The 21,035-nt window shown below is 36.1% G+C and overlaps 1 protein-coding gene across 6 annotated transcripts in view; it reads left to right on the forward strand.

Annotated features, from left to right (window-relative positions):
* The first annotated feature begins 379 nt into the window (after window positions 1-379).
* LOC149574814 (uncharacterized) overlaps window positions 380-21,035 on the forward strand; it is a 281,315-nt gene continuing 260,659 nt past the window's right edge. For 5 of the 6 annotated variants that reach the window (XM_089814650.1, XM_089814651.1, XM_089814645.1 and 2 more), the window contains exon 1: window positions 460-835. In XM_089814650.1, the coding sequence (XP_089670776.1) occupies window positions 671-835 (165 nt within the window). In that variant the 5' untranslated portion in view covers window positions 460-670. Of the gene's footprint in view, window positions 836-21,035 lie in introns of all 6 variants that reach the window. The other variant, XM_089814646.1, reaches the window with a different exon arrangement.

Genomic DNA, 21,035 nt, shown 5'->3' on the forward strand with positions numbered 1-21,035 from the left:
GCTTAAGTTAGCAAAACACTAAATAAATGGAGATAAAAGAAATATAAATAATTTTAAATGTAGTAAATTAAATTATTATTATTTAGTGGATATCTATCAACATTTCTTTAGATAGATTTTTAGATAGATATAATAGCAAAAAGGTGGAGTGGGAGAGTGAGTGTGTAAATGTTAACTTTTATATTTTTAAGTTAGATTTGACAATTATTTATACATCAAAATTTTAAATTTTATTATAAACATAATATATTTTTAAAAATAATTTAATAAACACTACAAATATTTGTTAAAAATAATTTAATAAACACTACAAATATTTGTTAAAATTATAATATTTGATATATTGAATGTAATAGATTAAATTTTAATCATTTTGTTGTTCAGCATTTCTTTGAATAGAGCTCCGATCGACTAAGAAAATGACGATATTTATTAACTGAAACTTGCACGTTTGTACCTCTAGTCGAATACTTGAGTCGGAAACGGTGATCCAAATAAAATATACCCTTGGTTCACCATTGTTTCTGGGGGAAGCCGAGAAAGACCATTGATACGGCAGACTACAATCGTATTTCAAAATTCACACCTTGAGCCAACCTGCTATGGGAGAATTCTTAATTTTTGCAATAAAACGCTCAGTGTAATTTTCGCATTCTTGAAGGCAGCAGAGATGGAGGTGGAGTTAGAGCCTCGGGTGAAGGCACTGCCCTACAAAATCAGGGGCATGTCCCGCGAATCCCCCACGCAGAAGGCAGTTCACGTTTTGGACCCTGATCTCCGCACCCATTGGTCCACAGCCACCAACACTAAAGAGTGGATTTTGCTTGAATTAGAGGTATAGTTCTCTGTCTTCTTTACTCATTTCTACAAGATTTTTCTTTTGTATTATTAGAGCATCAATGCAACGCTCGCACCTTCAATTCCGTGTTAGTTTTATAACTTGGGCATTATTCTCTGGATAATTGGTTATTATTTCTAAACTTATGTTTTAGAGTCAGCCACCTCGATCATCATGTAGTGGTAGTAGTTTCAATCTTACATAGTATTTTTTTGGAGGTTCTCAGTTGAAAAGAATCCTCTATTTAGCTCAAAGATGTTTATCTCTTTTTTCTTTGGACAAGCCTCTGTTTAATTGCGGAGTGTTCATTTTGCTTTTAAGTATAACTTTGCGGACCGCGGCATCCTTTTTTAATTTATTTTTTGATACAGTGAATGATTTTCTATTCAGAGCTATGAACATGTAGTTTTCTATACCATAGTTTTGTTTTAATCCGAGAAGGAAGATGTAACCTACTGATAAGTCTTGGCAATTATTTAATGCAATCATTTTCACCCCGGTTTGCACCGGAATCAACTGCCACTTCTAGTTTTCCATAATCTGGGCACGGGGGTGCACCTGTCGATTTTGAATTTGGGACCTCATTCACATGGGCTGGCGTGATGCCGCTGCTCATTTGCTCTGAACGCTTTACATTATAGTATGTCAGGGGACCAAACTCGTGGTTTTGAAGCTGTGCCGTTGTCATGGTAGGTGTCCGATCCTACTTCTAGGTCAGAGACCTGCGGACATTTTGATCCTTTTAAAATAGTAAGTATTGCACCTATCACTTAGCTGTAAGATTTGATTTCCTTTATCAATATCAAGAAATACCATATGAATATACTAAACTGATTATCTGATGACTACATATATGTTTACACAAACAATGATGTTAAGGCCTAAACATTCAGCAATAGTGATACTGATTTACAAGATTGGGACTCTCTAAATTGGAATAAAAATGGTATGATAATGTATATCTCATTGGACTAACCATTAATGTTCCCCTTTGGGATTTGTGACATGGCTTAACACCCTCCTGCATTTATAAGTCTAGTTGTTGTATCATGCATCGACAAGTCGATCTTTTGGTACAACAACAACCCTAGCTTGTAAGAAGTGGTATCAGAGCTTGGTCACAGGTTTGAAGCTCCTTGAATAATGCTGAGGGGGGATTGTTGGACTAACCGCCAACGTTCCCCTTTGCGATTTGTGACATGGCTTAGCTTCCTCCTATGTTCTATTAGTCTAATGGTTGTACCAACCATTGATAGGTTGATCTTTTGGTGCAATGGCAACCCTAGCTTGTAACATATCCATGCACATGGATGTAAACTAGTTTGCCTATAATCAAATTGGCTATATTAGACAACAGTACTGTATTTATCATTCCCTAGGTTTATTAGTTGTATTAGAGTTAAACACTATTTTGTGCAAGATTGGCTGAGGAGATATCTAGGATCTTCAATTAAAGCACACAAGATATTAAATATGAAAGAATAATGCTATTTTCTTAATAATGCAAGTATACAATGATGATCAAATTGAGAATACAAAGAGGATCTTTTTGTTATTTAAGCCAAGATTATAAGGGGTACATAAGATTATGACGCGTGTCTTAATCATATGGATTGAGACATAAAGTGATAAGTGTTCAATATGTACCCTATGTAAACCGAAGTAACTAGTGTCAGTAGGACCTTGGTGATGAACTTATTAGGTAAAACACCCCATTCACAGTAATATTATTTGACTGCATAGTTAACAATGATAAAATTCTTTAAGTTTACAATGATCAAACATTTGAAGTCTCATATAAGTGAAATGAAAGTCAATATGTAAAAATGTAGTGATCCAACACCATTGCGTAGATCAAGATCATCTTAGGTTACAATAAATGACAACATTCAGGCTTGCCTTAAGAATTTGAAAATTGATGTACCCATTGTCTATATTGAGTTGATTTTATTGAGTTCTATGTAGCTCATCAATAAAAAACAATTGGTTGAAAAACTTAACAATTAATGTTCTTCCTGCAGAAATTTAGAAGGCTTTATGGTGTTAAACTCAAAATCATTGTCAAGGCCAAGATTTCGTTGATACTAAGTGTTGGTTATAACCACATTATAGGTTAATGAAGATGGTCAAGTCTATGAGGGGAGCCTAGGAGAGTATCTATACTTATCTTTACATTGCATTAACAACTTTGAGATTGTATTCAAAAGCTTCTGTTGTAGGATTTGGGATTTTTTTCTTTCATCTTCTCATAGTCCTTGTTGTATATTTATCCTTAACTCAATTGCATCTTAATGATGACCTATTTATGCTATGCAAGATGCACAAACTATATAAATCTTAATTATAGGGTTTTCAAAGATATGAGATGACCCCATTTATGGACTATTGTAATCCATCAGGCAAAGAACATGAAGTATTTTTGCTAGTTTTATAGTTTTTCAATTCAAATCTAATGGAAAATACAGCTTTAATGTTTGGCACAATCATTTCAAATGTTTGGTAACTATATTTTGCACAAATTTATGTTTTTTAAGGAATTTAAATGTTTTATTATTTGCTTGGTTCTAGATGTGTTGTTGGGTTTGAGTCAAAATTAGGTTTGCTAAGTTTTCTTGACTTGCAAGTTTTGAACTATGATCATACTCATTATTTTGATCTATATATGTCCTATTTCAAGATTGGTTGTGGAGGAATTGATAATTGGTCATGGAAAAATTTAGGATCTTGTTTGGGGATATTATATTGCTTAGTTTTCTCAATAGTATAATTGCTTGTAGGCACTGGCCTGCAGTGCAGCGGTTGCTGCTTCTCTTTGTAATAAGAAGATCTTGTGTTCGATTCCTGAAATGGGAGGTTAAATAAGCTTAATATAATAGTATAATTGCTTGTCTAAAAGTAGAGCTCAATCGGTTAAAACATTTGGTTCTCATCATGAAGACCCAAGATTAATTCCCCATAGGTACATCTAAAGTGGAATTCTAAGTTGTGAATCTTTGTCTTTGACAATTGACTTCTAATATGGAGGTGATATATAAATAAAAAATGGACTTCTAAGTGGTGACTCTTGGTCTTCCACAGGTTATTAGTATTTCTAATGTGTATGCTTGTAAGGAGCTTGTATTGCTGTAATGGTGATGGTTGTATGAACAATATATTTGTAACCAATTTTTAGTTAAAAATAGCACAATTATGTCCACGGGATTTAGCTTGGTTGAAGCGACGAGTTCTCATTGTGGAGACCTTAGTACAAATCCCAAGAGAGACATCTTTGTGGAATTTTAAGTTGTGACTCTTGGTCTTCCAAATATTGTTTCTAGTGTGGTTGCTCGAAAGGAGCTTGAATAAGCTTGTAATTCTCATGTTGTCGCTTGAAGGAGCACAAGATTTGTAAACAATTTCAATAAAAAAAATAGTGCAATCACTTCATTTATATTTAACGTGATTGTATCATAGAATTGTATGACCGAACATTTTCAAGTTGCGACATTGTAGCAATGGTAGGCATGCCACATGGTTCCATGCCACGTTGCATTCTGCTAAATCCTCTTGTTGTTGTGTGATCTCTTGAAATCAGTGTTACACTACTCAGTCTTGTCTCAAAATCGAAAAGCTGATTTTTGACTTGGAGTTAGCAAAACTTCTACAAATTGAAAAGCCCAAGAAATTTAAAGATTTGAACTTTTTAAGGCATTATTTAACATAAAAAACACAATAATTAAGATAAATAAAAGCTACTTTGCGTGCATACACAAGTTTATATTGATCATGTAAGTGTAAATGCAAATTCTTAAAGAAATAAATTAACCAAATAACACTTTATAAATATAAATAATGTTTGTCAAATGTCTACAATATACATGAAATGAAATCTACGGAATCAAAAGTTCAAAACATATATCAAAATAAAAGCTAGAGCTTGGAAAGCTAAGGCTCAAAGTAACTTAAATTAGTGACCAGTTGACCCCACAACCTTCCTACGTATATGCCTAAGACAGAATGTGGAAGATTTTGCAGCCATGATCTTTGCCTATGTCTGAGGCTCAGCCTTAGTTACATCTACATCCTCATCCTCCGCATCCTTAGATTCTTCACTCTCAACCTCAAGGTCCTCTAAGGGGTCTTTATTTGACTCTGACATTGATATTGCCTTTTCCTTTTGATCCACTTGGTCAACCCATTCCAAGTTTTCATCAACGAAGGCAACATCATCAATCTTAGTGTTTTGCTTTGCCTATGGATCAACCTCCTTTAAAATTGTTGATGTGTGGTAGCTTTAGTTGGATAGACCTATATATAATTATCTATGATATATATATATATATATATATATATATATATATGTGATAAATTAATATAATAATAATATAACTATGGTTATATTTATTATAATATTAATTATTAATATGAGGAGAGCTGCCTTTGGAACACACATACCCTTACATCCGACAGTGCTTAGTACATCTGTAGTGTTCCTCGAAAAATCCAACAAAAATGATAGCTATGTTAGTGCCAAAGATTTGCTTGTGATCGAGGCGAAGGTTGTAATGAACAAACACAAGATCATTCAACCCTTTCACTCCAAATTGTTTGCTTTTTCGAGTGTATATGCTCGAATATGCTCCAGTTGTGTATGTAGTGTGAAACACTAATGTGGTTGACTCAAGATACAAACTATAATCCTCTGTAGATTTGTCACCTGAATACCAAACATCTCCCAACATGCATCTAAATTGTGAAAAAATAGAAATCAATGCTATAATATATTCTATAGCTTTGACTTTATCAGTGTAGAATATTAATAGAATTAGAATCATAGGTAGAAAAGTTTAAGCTTTAAATTTTAAATTATGCCCTAATTAGATTTTTACTTTGCATCATTACTCTCTGGTTTTTCTTGCATAAGTCTCGTGAGAAGTCTCCTTGTGAATTCTTATATATTTCTATCTCATGGACTACATTTGCTCCAACTAATGAATGATGAATCAGGTGACATTCTTTCTACAACATCGTGGAGCCCACTCCACACCTAATCATCAACCTTGAAATCTGTGTGAAATTGGAATGTCAGATTAGGGTAGTGGATAGTTGCATGTATAGGCCTGCGAAGTAGATTGTGTCATTGTTGATCAATGACCTCCCATATGGGATCATATTTAGCTTGATTCCATGTGTAAATAGATCTAATGGCCTCTTTCAGCTTGTCCATGCCCTCATAAATGTTCACTATTGTGGGCTTCTCTCCATCAACAATTCGTAGGAGAACAATAAGAGGCTCTATGAATTGTGATCATTGTAAAGGTTGAAACATGAAGCTTTAAGTTTTACTTTAAAAAATGAACAGTAAACATAAACAAGTGTGAACAAACAATGATGAAATGAAATGGGAAATGTGAACAAAAAGGAAAATTACTTGCACAATCTTCTTGGCCGGTTGCCAAAAGCTATTCTCATCAAAATCCCAATTAGCTGTCTCAATCCTTGCATTTCTCTTTGCATATGATGATGCGGTCGGCTCCTCACTTACAAACATGTATTTCAAACCAGCATTGGATTGAAGTAAGGATTGCAACGTGATAAAATTTCTTGCAAATGGGTGATCCCTGGATGCGCCAACTCTCTCTTATTTGTGAAATTCCTCATAAGGTTGAGGATCTATGCATGTTTATATATGAATTGCAAATACTTGTGTGCTCTACACATGTTTTTATCTAGGAAAGTTTGCCAAGATCCTCCAACATGAGGTCAAGTCAATGAGCAACACAAGGGGTCCAAAACAAGGTGGGTTGCCTCTCCCCTAAGAATTTTACCTATTCGTGACTATCTGTATCACATTCCCCTCACCACCTCCTTCAATAATTTCTCCAAGACCTTACAATGATATTCAACATTTTTTGTTTTTCCTAAAGCATAAATTGATTTCAAAAACACTGTTCCAGCCGAAGAAAAATAAACAATTTAGTACGATCAAAATTTAAAAACTTAATCATCAAATTGTTGTTGATTTTTGAATATAGTTTACAAAGTAGGTGTTAGGATTAAACCTCAGATAGAAATAACAATTACATGCAAATATAAACAATATCAAAAAATAATAGATCACGGAAAAGAACACAAGACATCAAGGTTTAATGTCGTTCAACACTTACAATGATATTCAACATTTTTTGTTTTTCCTAAAGCATAAATTGATTTCAAAAACACTGTTCCAGCCGAAGAAAAATAAACAATTTAGTACGATCAAAATTTAAAAACTTAATCATCAAATTGTTGTTGATTTTTGAATATAGTTTACAAAGTAGGTGTTAGGATTAAACCTCAGATAGAAATAACAATTACATGCAAATATAAACAATATCAAAAAATAATAGATCACGGAAAAGAACACAAGACATCAAGGTTTAATGTGGTTCACCCAAACCACGGGCTACGTCCACCAAACAACAAGTCCAATATTATTACAATCCAGCTCTACAACTTGATTACAATCCGTAATGCCTTATAGCTCAATATCGCCACAAGAACCAATTTTCGCATCACCTTATGGAACAATCCCTAACCCTAAGCCCTTTTATACAAGTATTTTTTCTTGCTTTAGGGTTAAAATTATTTACAACATGTCGGCCATACATTGGCGAATATAAACAATAGCCAGTTGGCGAATAGTAGCCCAAAGTTTTGTGCCATTGGGGAATAGTAGCCCAAATTTTTTTTTATGATGTATGTACAGTATGTTCCTGATCAGTCACCACAAACTAACAGTAGGAAGTACAAGTTTTACAATTACCTGGTGAGGAGACAAGAAAGTCTAGTAGCATTCTACTTCTTTTGTTAGTCCAACCATTAGTTATGATGGTGCAACCCTTCCTCCTGCCTACCTTAGGCTGCTTGATACTTGTGACTTCGACATCAGCCACCTCTTGGGTCAAAATATGACCTTTTTGCTCCTCATCACTAGGGGCTTAGAACCCTGTACCACAAACAATAATAACATCTATCGCAATTTGCCAATAAGGAGACCTAAAACAATTTAAATAAACAAAATAAATTTACTACTAAGTTTTACTTTCAACTTGAAAAATTAAATTAATAAATGTGGCATACTCTTTGAGTCCTAAAGACAAGAAAATCAAGACATGGAAATTAAAAAAATAATGAGTACCTTGCTGCATGAAATGGAAGTTTGTTGTAGAACCAACAATCTTCAATTGCCATTTTCATAGCCTCATGCTTCTTATTCCAATCCATGCTCTCAACCAATGGTTGGGCACCAGGAGTCATGCATGGAACAATAAGGGAATCTAATGTGGACTTTTTCTTACAAATCTAGGTCCCAATGTTCAAACTCGCAGTACCACTACTTGTAGATGGAGGTGATGAAGGATGAAGATTTGAAGAGGCCTCTCCACCCAAGTTTTCCATTTCTTCTATATGCTTCTGTTTTTATTTCTTTTTTCTCTTCAAATTCCTCTAGATGAGCTTGCATTTCACATATATGGTGTGCTGCTTTGCATGTTTTGGCATCATACCCTGATAAACGAGCAAGGTGATATTTCAGTCAGTTAATACCTCCCCCACTATATTTAACTGTAATAACCCTGTTAGTTCTGCTCTATCCCAAAGTCTCTTCTGGATTGTTTGTTTTTTGAAATTTTATTAATTGTTAGTGTTTTTTTTTTTTTCGTTTTTTGGGGATGTTGAAATAACAATGCTTGAAATTCAGAATTAACTACACGAACTATGTGCAAGAGATCTTTATTTGCTAATCACCAAATTGCAATTTTTACAATGATGAAAACATGCATATAGAATTTATTAATAAGAATTTGAAGCTGATTGTGGGTATGTTTATCACCAAAATATGGAATGCAGCTTAACTGGAAACATATAAGCTTTAACACCAAGGGTGGAATTGCAAAGTTAAGGCACCAAACTGACAAAACATGTCTCCTTGAGCCAAAACTTCACTCTTCCTTGACAATCGTGGCCTCTATATACCCTACGGCTCCCTTATTACTTTAAATGCAAGCCTTTTTTTAATGCTGCAATCTGCATTATTTGAAGACCTTCAACCTTTGCAAGAATTCTGGAAAAAATTGTAACATCTAAACTCTGATTTCTTCAGCCGATTACTTCAATCTTGGCATTTGAATAAGACCAATGCCTCTGCACAATTCATTGGGCATTTAATCAATTCAAAGTGCTGAAAATACTCAAAAGAATTATAAATTCTCCCAGCTTGGAATTGAAAGCTCTCTTTTCTAGCACGTGAATATTGTTGCATCCACAGGTGGAAGCAAAAAATAGGTGTTTTTTGCGCTTGTGACCATGCCGGCGCTTGCGACTTGCGATCATGGCTACTGTTAGACCTCCCGTGATTGTTGTCACCCTCCCTCTTTTTCATGCTTCCCGTGGCCCTCCCTCTTCCCTTTTGCCTGTTCATGCCGTGGTCGCCGTGTTTCTTGCCGTGGCCGAGTTCATTATGGGTGTTTCAGTCGGACTTTTCGATCGTGGGTTGCATGATTGTGTTTCTTCCTATCATGGCCGAGGTTGCTGTGTGTCTTGCCGTCGGCGACTTTCATTTTTGAGTATCATTTGTGACAACTATTGCAGATGGGATTATTGAACACTGGTTGTGATTTTTCTAGCCATTTCCCCTTCCGTGGCTGTGGGTTTTCCTTCGCTAGTTTTTGCCATGCCTCCTTTCGTGGCCACTGTTTGCTGTGCCTCTTGTTGGTCGATTTTCGTCGCCAGTGTTTGCTGTGACTCCGACTGCTCTTAGGGTTTTCTTATGGCTCCAAACCCTGGTTTATACTGGCGCTTATAATGACTACAGGTGATAACTCCTCTCAAAATCAAACCATCACATACCAGCGTTTATGTGATCGTGTTTTGAAGCTGGAGAATGATAACATCTTGTTGAAAGAATGGGTTTCTAAATTGACAACAAAAATTGCAAACCTCAAATAGTCTATGGAATCAAACACTTCGAATATTCAACATTTTTCAGATATTTTCATCTCTGAAACAGCAGGGTTAAAATCTAACATAGAGGTTGTCATTGAACAGCTGGACAGGCTGGACAAAATCAAAGAACAACAGACCGAAATGGCAACAATTCACTCTTCTCTGATTGCAGAAATTGAACAAAAGGTGAAATCATTGGCTTCTCTTTGCACCAATACAGATACTACTACCCCTAGGCTGAGTATAGACAAGATTGTCCAAGGTAAGATTGATGACGAGTGGGTGCGGTGTGCACGTGAGCTCAACTTGCATGTTCGTAGTCTTACACCCACTTCCGACCTTGCTGCTTTTGGACATTCCTTTCTCTCTGATCAACTTGGTATCTCGGATATTACCTTGGATAGATGTTGGTTTGGTACGGGGACACCCTTTTCATCAGATTCTTTTCTTTTTCAGATAGGCTTCGTGCCTTTAGAGCGAAGAGAAAGTTGTTTTCTCTCCCCTCTAAAATTTATCTAGACGAGGATCTTACTAAAGCACAGGTTATAGAACTCAAATATGCTCGGGGAATTGTGGCAGATGCTAGGCATGTTGGGAAATGGGCTGTTATTAGGAATCTTAGAGTAGTGGTTCGTGATTCTCCTCCTACTGGTTAGGTAGAGAGGACAACCTCCAAACCGGCATGACGGTCCCGACAGCAGTCTGACAAGAGGAAGCCCCCGTCTTTTCTTGTCAACTGTTGGGATGGTATGGTCATTACCCGGTCTTTTTCAGGATGCGGTGGGTTCCTTAGATATTTTGGCCGTTACCGAGACTCATGAGAGCTCCATGTGCCCTCTTTTAGGTTATCCTGGTTATCAATGGCTGTTAGTTTGCAGAGATGAGGTCTGGACTTCTGGCGGGGTCCATGGGTTTGGGGGTGCTGCTTGCTTGGTTCGTGATGATATTTTTAGTTTCACTTCAGTTGTTCACTCGGATACCTTTGCTAGATTTATGTGGCTCTGGATTGGTCGGCGAAAATATCGACAGAGATATTTTTATTGTTGTTTGTTATTTTCCTCCGACCTCCTCTCCTTATGCCATTCATGACCCAGAGAATGGAGATACTTTCGGTGACCTTCAGGAGAGCATTTCACAGTTTGAGGCTTTGGGTGATATTATTATTCTTGGAGACTTCAATGCTCGAACTAGGGATCTTTAGACTCCTTTGCATGATCGTGGTTCTAACTCGAACTGCACTTCTGAGTTAGACCCGACTAGTATGGGACTTAAGCGCACCTTAGAGGATGTTCTTGGACCGCTCTCAAGTTATGGCCGTCACCTCCTCCAGCTCTATGAGTCTTCTGGGTTGTTGATTCTGAATAGTTTATCCTTCTTTCCTGGATCAGACCTCTTTACCTGCTGGCCGGACTGTGGTGGTCCGAGTGTTGTTGACTATGTCATTTCCTCTCATTCCTTCATTTCTTCCATTCCCAGTTTCACCATTTTGCGTCTCCCTTGGCTGATCATGCTCTTCTTAGCATTTCAATTTGCGTTTCACCCCACCCGTCGCACTCCTTCTAGTCTTCTCATTGCTTGGCTGATACTGTCTCCTTTCCTACTCGCTTTCATTACCTTGAGAGTGATGGTGAGCTTTTTACTTACCACCTTAGGAGACTTCTGACACCTGCTAGTTTCAATGAGTCGCTTGCTGCCTCTGACATGTTTGATTCACTTGCCTTTGCCATTTGGGATTTTGCTCTCGTTTCTATTCCTCATTGTTCCCCTCCCTCTCTCAGTACTAAGCGTCGGAATACTTGTCCTATGAATAAATGGTTTGATACCGATTGCAAAGGTTTCCATTGCTCTGCTCGCGTTGCCTTTGAGACTTAGTCTTCTGCCTTCACCCATCTGCACCTTTCATACCTCCATTTTCTTCTCCACAAGAAACGTTCTTTTGCCTCTTTTCAGTGCAGAACCCTTTGCTCCACGTTTATTCAGAATCTCCAAATCTTTTGACGTACCTTTTTCCCTCAATGCTCCCTCCTCTCCTCCACTCTTAACTACCACTTTTTGACCTCCCATATCGTTACGCTTTACCACATTCTTGGGCAGCCACCTCTTCACTCCACTCCACTTCCATACTGCCATTTGTTCACCTACTCCAGTATTATTGAGGCCATCAAATCTTTTAGATGCAGCTGAGCAGCAAATGAAGAGGGTTTCTAGGCAGAACTTTTCAAACTTGGTGCTTCGGTTCTTGGATCTTACCTTCCTACGCTCTTTAATAGAGTGGTTTGCATTGGGTTTCTTGAGTCCTAGTCTGGACATGTGGTTTACCCTATTCACAAGTCTAGGCCTGCTTTTGATCCGGGTAACAAAAGAACTATTATGATCGGGCATACTTTTGCCAAACTTAATGCCACTGCTCTGAACACCATGTTATCTAGTGAGCTTGATAGAAGAGGCTGTAGAGGTAAAGGGCAGGCTGGTTTTCGTGCAAACTATCAGACTATGGATGATGTATTCACACTGCGGTCTATCATTGAGGAGGCTACGCATCGTGCTCAGAAGGTCTATTGTTGTTTTGTTGACTTCCGTAAGGCTTTCAATTCTGTTCCTAGGTTGGCCTTATTTTAGAGACTTCATGAGATTGGGATCTCAGATATGTTGCAGATTGCTATTATTAGGCTTTATGAGAGGGCAACTGGTAGGCTTAGGACTCCGGAGGGCTTTTCTAGTTCCAATTTAGACCACAATTGGGGTGAAGCAGGGCTGTCCTCTTTCTCCTACACTGTTTGGTTTGTATATTGATGAGTTGGAGGATTTCCTTTTGAACTCCTCTCAACTGGGAGATGGGTGCTATTTGCATTAGGTTTTGATCTCCATTCTCCTTTTTGCTGATAATGTGCTTCTCTTGGCCTCTTTTGTTGACAGCTTGCAGAGACTCCTTGATGGTCTGGCTTCTTTTTGTGATTAGTTGTAGCTTGTGGTCAATTTGTCTAAGACTCGGGTTATGGTCTTTAACTGTTTAAAGAATCTTCATTTCTTCTTTCAAGGTTAGGAGGTTGAGATTACTTCCTCTTATATATATCTCGGTGCGAAGTTCTTGGGGTTGCGCTTTAGCTTGAGTCCAACTATTCAGTCCAAAGTTAGTAAGGGCATGGGTTCCTTGGCTTTGCTAGAAAGACAATGCTTCAGGCATTATTTCCAGGATATTTTGTCCAAGTTGTCCCTTTTGGACTCCTTGGTTCATCCAACAGTTCTCTATGGCTCAGTGGTTTGGGGGCCTTCTCTTGTTGCTTTTGATTGGGCTTTTATAAAGAGGGTTCAAATGTTGATGTTATAGCGTACCATAAGATGTCACAAACTCACCCCTCACAACATTGTCTTAGCTGAGTTTGGAGTTCATCCTCTCAAATTTGCCGCCATGTTCAAACGTTGATGTTACAGAGTATCATAAGATGTCACAGAGTCACCCATCACAGCATTGTCTTAGCTGAGTTTGGAGCTCATCCTCTCAAATTTGCCGCCATTTTTGACTTGATTTGGTTTCTTCATCAGCTTCGTGGTTTTATGGAGTTGGGTGTTGATCGACAGAGATACTCTCATTTGGCATATTGTTCTTCTATTGAGATTTTGAGATTTGACACCTCCACTAGGTCTCGTTGTTGGTACACCCAAGCCACCTCTTTGTTGGGTTCGATTGGTATTTAGATAGATCGTCTTCCTCCTTACTAGTTTTCACTTGATGCTCTGCTCATCTTCTTCCCTCATGTCATGAGTTGAACGAGCATGTCAGACAGGATATTTATAGAGTGTACATTACCACTACCTAGAGTAATCCCCCGGGAGGTCTGTGACCTAGGATGGCCTTCTATGCTGAACATTTTCTTGAGACTCAGGATATTATTATTGTTCGCCTTGCTTGTCTCTATTAGTGCTGGAATCATGCTTTGCGGTTTTCTTTAGGTTCATTCAGAGTTGGTTCTCACCGCCTTAGGGCTCAGACCGATCACCATATGGATCGGGCTGATCGGATATGTGAGTTGTGTACTTTGGCAGAGGTTGAGATTGAGATCCACTTCATATTTTGATGTCCTCTTTACTATGATATCAGAGGGAGATTTTACTGCCTTTTCAGACACTGTTCTTCTCTTTCGATGTTCTTTAGCTTTTTTGATCAGCGGTGTCTTGCACTTCATCTTCAGGAGGCCACCCATCCTTGAGAGATTACCCTGTAGTCTTTTATACCTCAGGGGCATACTTCAGACGAGCTCATTATTGCCTTTTTCTCTCCCTTTTCTCCTCCACGGGGTTTGAAAAGGCCTTCTAGTGCTTCTCATTCCAGATTAGTTAGACACTGCATCAGTCTCTCTAGGCAGCAACAGTCCTACAACAGTTTTACACGACATTCTAAGACTATGGATCATTCACGAGTTTACCCCTTTATTATTGATTTCTTCGTGACAAGGCAGGACCCTTAGTCCTTACCTTGTCTTCTTTCTTGTTTTGCTTCTTGCTTTTGTTTCTTCGCAGTCACTATTTGGTGCTTCTGCTTTGGCCGACTCTTTTGTTTGTATGCTCAGTCCTATAAACCTTGTTGGTTTTTTGTGGACATTAATATTATTATCTTATCTTATCTTATCACCAAAAATCAACAAAGCAAATGTCCTGTGATGATTTGATTTTTCTCCCCATATTGGCTTTTATAACTCTCAAGTGTTGAAAACAGATTAATACAAGTATGATAAATGTGTTTTAATTATTGTTTTGTCACCGATGTCAAACCTGCTAGTTGCTGGTAAGCCAATTGCTTATATGATTTAAGTACTATCATTTGCTTGATTGATGAAGAGGATTTGATCAAATGAGGTAACAATAGCACCTAGAGGAAAAATTGAGTTATGATATGAAGAGGAGTACAAGAATCAGTTAAGACAGTGATATTATAGTGCATTGATAATCTACTTAAAGTTGCAAAAGTTGGTGACATTGATTGTGTTTAGAAGAACAAGTTAAAGAAGTTTGTCCGCCAAGCTTAACATTCTGCACAGTAGGTGTGGAGCAAAGTTAGTGCAAGCCGAGCAAAAAATCAGTTGGAGCCCAACAAAGTCAATTTTAGTGTAAGCCGAGAAAAGTTTAGTTGATGCCAAGCGCCAGTAAACTTTAGATTGTGCCGAGTGTTTTGGTAGTGGATGCTAAGCAACATAGTATGTGTTGAGCATCAGAAGCAAGTTAATGTCGAGTGTCAACATTATGAGAAAGATTGAGAATTCGATGAATTTGAGCAGACAAGTTTGCTTTTTTGGATTGTGTGAACCGTGTTGAAGATAAGGTTGATGAGTTGGTGGCACAAAATTCAAGATGAACCGTTTTGAGGTGAATTCAAAGAGGATTGAAGGAGACGTTTCTAGAAGGGTATGAAATGAAATGAGTGGTAGATTTATTAAATCCTACCTAATTCAACCTAACCCTAAAATGGACGATGGAGGATGAATGGCAAAATATCTTAATTCTCTATTTATAGAGATGGCTGGTTAGAATGAAGGGTTGTCATGTGCGAGAACCTAAGGAAGACAAGGAGTCTAGGGTATTTTCTTCATTCGGTGACTTAACAGAAGAGACTGCATTGGCTAACAAAGCAAGAAGGCTTAAGAGCTAAGTCACAAGGTTCGCCGAATTTTCGGCTTCAGATTCGAAATTCGGCGAACCCCAAAAAAATAAAAAAAATTCGTTGATATTCGTTTAAAATTCGTACAATAACTTTAAATTTGATATTTTTGCACAAATGATATTTTATGCCTCTGCATTTTAGGGTTTTCGACCTTTTTTAAAACGTCTCCATATGAAAATACGCCAATCGTTTCTGTTCATCAACGACGGCTATGGCAATTTGTTTTCTATGATTGGCTTTGTGGAACTCTACAACGCTGGTTGGCTCAGGCTATCTGCAACTCTGCAATCATTTTTGTGTGCAACTCTTTCATCCGTCATTCTCATTTGCAAAACTCTCGTCCCTGCAACTCCCTATCATCTTCCGCCGATAGCCATGGGCTAGGCTCTCAATAATATACAATTTTTATTGTGTTTTAGGTTTGAGTTCCTTTTATGTTTTAATTTGATTATAGTTTATTTTAATTTTATTATAATTTGTTATGATATTTACAATATTAAAATTTAATATAATTTAAAAGGTCCTACTCGGTTGATGGGTTATGAGTTTTATTTATTATTTTAGGCTACTAGTATTAAATTAAATTTACAACTAAATATTAATAATTTAATTCTTTGTTAATATTAAACTATTATAATTTTATTTGTTATGATATAAATTTTATATATTTTTTAATTTTGTAAATTTCAAAATTGTTAACTTTTATAAATTTATTATGTATTAAAATATTACAACTTCAAAACTTTAAATATCATATTAAAATGTTATACTTATTTTTGTGAAAAATAAATATTATTAAGATTTTTAATGTGTACTTAACTATTTATTATTTATTTTAGTTTGTAAATTGCAAAACAGATCTATTTGTTTATTATATTTTTTGGCTATTATTTTTTAATTTACATATTTCTTATTAAACAAAAATAGAAAATCTATTATATTTGAATTTTAGTTTTGTTTATTAGTAAAGAAAAAATTGAAATTTTATTATATTTTTATTCTATGTTTTAAAACCTATTGTTTAATGATTTTATTTATTAAGTTTCAAAGCCTATAATTTAGTGGTATTATTTTATTTTTAAATTTTAAATGTTTTAAAATAAGAAATAATAAATAACATGAATTGGTAAACATATAATACTAAATAGTATATACTTATATTTTTTTAAAATTACATAAGGCGAATTTAATGTTGAATTTTTTTTCTATTTTTTGACTTGTCAAATTTCATCCGAACTTCATAGTTGTCGAACTCGAACCTTGTGACTTAGCTTAAGAGTAGGATGCTTAAAGGGTGAACAAGCTATCAGAGATGAAGAGTGTGAAAGCCAAATAGAATGGAGGATTGAAACAGAGATTTGTAATCTGCAAATGGAGTTGTAAGTTGTTATCAAATCAAGCCTTACTATTACTCTCTAATCATTGTATCAGTCTAGGATAAATCCTTTGGATTAAGGTTGACTTAACAATCATTTGTAAATTCTTTAACCAGGTGACATTCCAAGTGAATGATCTAAAGTCCTCTAACAAGGCTCACTCCTAATAGGGTGATTGAAATCCTTTAACCGGGTCACATTTAATGGTGTGCATTGTAACCTTTAACAGGGTTGGCCTTTCACAGAGCATCACTTTAGAAGAGTGGGAATGAGTAGCATGTTATTGGTGGTTTTTCCCAAATTGGGTTTCCATGTTAAATCATTGTGTCAAATGTGTTATTGAATTTGTTATGTTTCATGTTTACATTTCTGCAAATTGATTTGACAGTAACCTACAAGTTTAAGTGATTGCATAATCTAATGGATGCATGCATGATGAAAATGTTTTATGGATATGTGTTCATTAAGCTGTGAAAAGTTTTATTTTGTACATTTCGACCTTGGATAATTGATTCACGCCCCTCTTGGTAATTCTGAAGAATTCCAACATCAAGAAGAAATTGATCAAGGCTTCATGAAAACACTTCTCATGACTTAAAACATACTTAGTTTTTTTTTCTATTTTCTTTTGTTGAATTTGAAATAAAATATTCAATTATATCTCCCTCCATAACTTAGGCACCAAAGTCAAACTTTATTAAATAAGCGTTTAATGCACAAGATGTTACGTTATAATAAGCTCTAATATAATTATTAAATAAGCGTAACTTAATTAATAATTATAAATCAAATAATTAGATTATTAATTCCTGCAGATTATCAACTCAAAATCTAGATATTCGTTGCCTAAACCAGATGCCTAAGTGTCCTGCCAAAACTAGCAACTGTCCAAAAATGACTTACTATAAGTAGTAAGTCTCTCAAATCAAGACGAACTAGAATCTTGATCTAAACAACGCCAAATAGAAGTAATGTCACCTTTGCCAAGGGGTAACATATCAAACATAGACCTTCAAACTACAACATTAGCCTATGAGGGTTGCACTAATAGGCTAACAACTCAACCACTGGCACTGGCTAAAAAGGGGACATTACACTAATATTGCAATGCCAACATATAACTTCTGCTCTTTTTGATTTGGGAATGACATGTTTTCGAGCCTTATCCCTTTGGCATCTAATAGGTTTGCATTTGGGTTACACTTAGGCTTACATACATTACTCCCAGGCTGAGACATTATGCTGCTCCTGCAATATATCATAAATTAAACAAATTAGGCATCTACAAATTCTATACATTCTAACTAAATTGAAATAAATAAAAACAAAGAAAAACAACATTAGGGTTTCTTACTTTTCCATCAATATAAAATGAACAACACTAAAAATAAATGTATACAAAATAGAAATATGACTGTAAAAATTATACAAAAATTGTAACTCAGCTCTTCAAATTTGCTTGAAAATGAAGAAATGCACTTGAAATTGTAGAGGCCTCCTCCAAATGCTTCTTTTACCTCCTCTCAATGCATGAATGCAAGCTACTAACTTGCACAAACAATCCACAATCAATATTTGAGACTCAATCAATCTGCTGGTCAATGCTTAAAGCCCTAATATTTTTCTCTAATCCCTTCTTTCCTCTCTTCCTTGTGTTTGCAAACAAAAGAACGTTTTTTTTTTTGTCTTTAAGAGAAAACATTAAACCTAAAAAGTAAATGACTTTGCACTAATGTTATTTTACTTTTTGTGTTGCTGCTAGAGAAAGCAATAAACCTAAAAAGTCAATGACTTTGCAGTTTTTTTTTTTACTTTTCATGTTGCTGCCGCCAATCGAGGCTTGAGCTCGGGACTTAACAAGTTAGCCCAAGACTCAGTTTGACTCGGCCAAGTTCGAGGCTAGGGTCAGTTTGACCCATTTTCATGGTTTCGCCTCTAGACTCATAGAGTCCTATAACTATGCTTGAAATGCATTGTCTTTGTGCCATCCTATCATAAGATTGACGCAATCTAGCATAACTTTGTCCATGTGTGGCTTGTTTGGATCACCCAATGTTTTCTCACAACATCGATAGATTTATAATGTCATGTGTCACACTAGACCCTTTGCATCATGTTAAATAATGTTTCATGGATAGCACAATATCTAATCTATCCGTGTTGTGAGCACAACATCTAATCTGAAACAAATTGTCACACGCATAGAAAAGTAAAAGTTGTAAGTATAACCTAACTATATTGTATTTGTTCTTGATATAATAATCATCCATATAAACTTATCATATGCATCTACTACATCAGTTTTGAACAACAAAGTAAAATAGTCACAAGGCAATTTTATAGATTTGACTAGCTAGGCATTAGACAATCATATATCTCTTTTGAGCGTGTACCATTTTTAGTTAAATTCCATAAATTGATACATTTTTTATTCTTGCCTTGTTATCTCTCTTGCATGCCATACTGTTATTGCTATTTTTGACTCATTATAAATATTGTTTTTTGCTTATAAAACATCATTCACATAAACTTATCACAAAGTAATTAGTAAAATACTTGCTTTAAATTAACACAGATCAATAGATCAATATATACAAATGAATAGATGATGTTTCCTTAGGAAACAATCATAAATAATAGAAACATTCTATTCTAGCTATCAATTAACTAACAACTAACTAAATATTAGAAACATTCTAATATTTACAATAGATTACAAATAGATAACCATTAAAAAAAAAAAGATAACAAATGAAGCTATCTATTATTGTAATACCCTCCCTTGATGGTTAATCCATCCATGACACCAAGCTGTCTTCTGAATTTGACAAACTTATCAGGACTAAGAGGCTTGGTGAGAATGTTGGCCGTTTGATCCGTTGTAGGAACATAGCGCAAGTCTATTGTCTCGTCTTCAACCAGTTGCTCTATGTAGTGATAGTGAACATCTACATGCTTGGTTCATCCATGGAAGACTGGATTCCGTGCTAACTTGATAACGCCTTTGTTATCAACAAACAAAGTGGTTGGTCCTGCTAGTGATATCTGCATATCCCCAAGCATCCGACGAGGCCAAACAACTTTATAACCTACCTTAGCTATCCCTCTATATTTAACCTCTGTGGAGGAGAGAGAAACTGCCTATTGGTTCTCACTGGTCCATGTGACGACACCAAATCTCAAACTGAACTTATATCTAGAAGATGACTTTTTATCGTCAACAGAACCTGCCCAATCTGAATCTGTGAACCCATTGATTCTAGGATTAGAACTTCGAGAGTAAAGTCCATAATCTATAGTGCCCTTCACATAACAAAGTACACACTTGGCTGCCATCTAATGATCAACCTTAGGAGCTGATTTCGAAGCTGATACCAGGTCTAGTAGCATAAAGGTATATGAGGCTACCTACTAGTTGCTTGTATGTAGTATCATCAACTGGAGGAGAATTACACTTGACTGATAACTTCAGACATTTTTCGTGGGTGTGGATGCAGGCTTGCAATCTTGCATACAAAATTTATCTAACAGAGCCCTGACATGAGTTTGAGATCAGTCATATCAAAAGATTGACATAAACTCTATCTGATTCCTTGATTCAAATCATCCACATAAACAATGAGAAGGATGATGTCATTGTCAGTAGTCTTGATGTACAAATTTGAGTCTAAAGAACTTGTCTGAAAGCCTTGATCACTGAGGTACTTATCAATTTTTATTTATCATGCCCTAGGGGCTTGCTTCAAACCATAGAGAGCTTTCACTAACCTGAGAACTTGATGTTCTTTACCGACAATCTTAAAACCAGGAAGTTGTGTTATGTAGACCTCTTCTTGTAGGTCACCATTTAGGAAAGCACTCTTGACATCCATCTGATGGACCTTCCTACCAAACTGAGCTATCATGGCTAGGACTAATTTGATAGTGCTCATCTTTGCTGTAGGAGCAAAGGTCTCCTCGTAATCAATGCCCTGGCGCTAAGAAAATCCCTTTGCAACTAAATGAGCCTTGCACTTATCCAAAGTACCATCAGACTTGTATTTCATTTTGTAAACCCATTTGTAGCCAATGGGTTTCTTCCTTGGTTGAAGATCAAAAAGGCCCCAGGTGCGATTCTTCAATAGGCTTTGGTAATTTGATTTATGGCTTGTTCCCACTCTCAAATTCCTCAGAGTATGTCTGACGTTCAAACACACTGTGA

Source organism: Cupressus sempervirens, chromosome 2 (genome assembly GCF_028749045.1).
Source record: "Cupressus sempervirens isolate cs-2001-9-10 chromosome 2, ASM2874904v1, whole genome shotgun sequence".
Taxonomy (NCBI): Eukaryota; Viridiplantae; Streptophyta; class Pinopsida; order Cupressales; family Cupressaceae; genus Cupressus; species Cupressus sempervirens.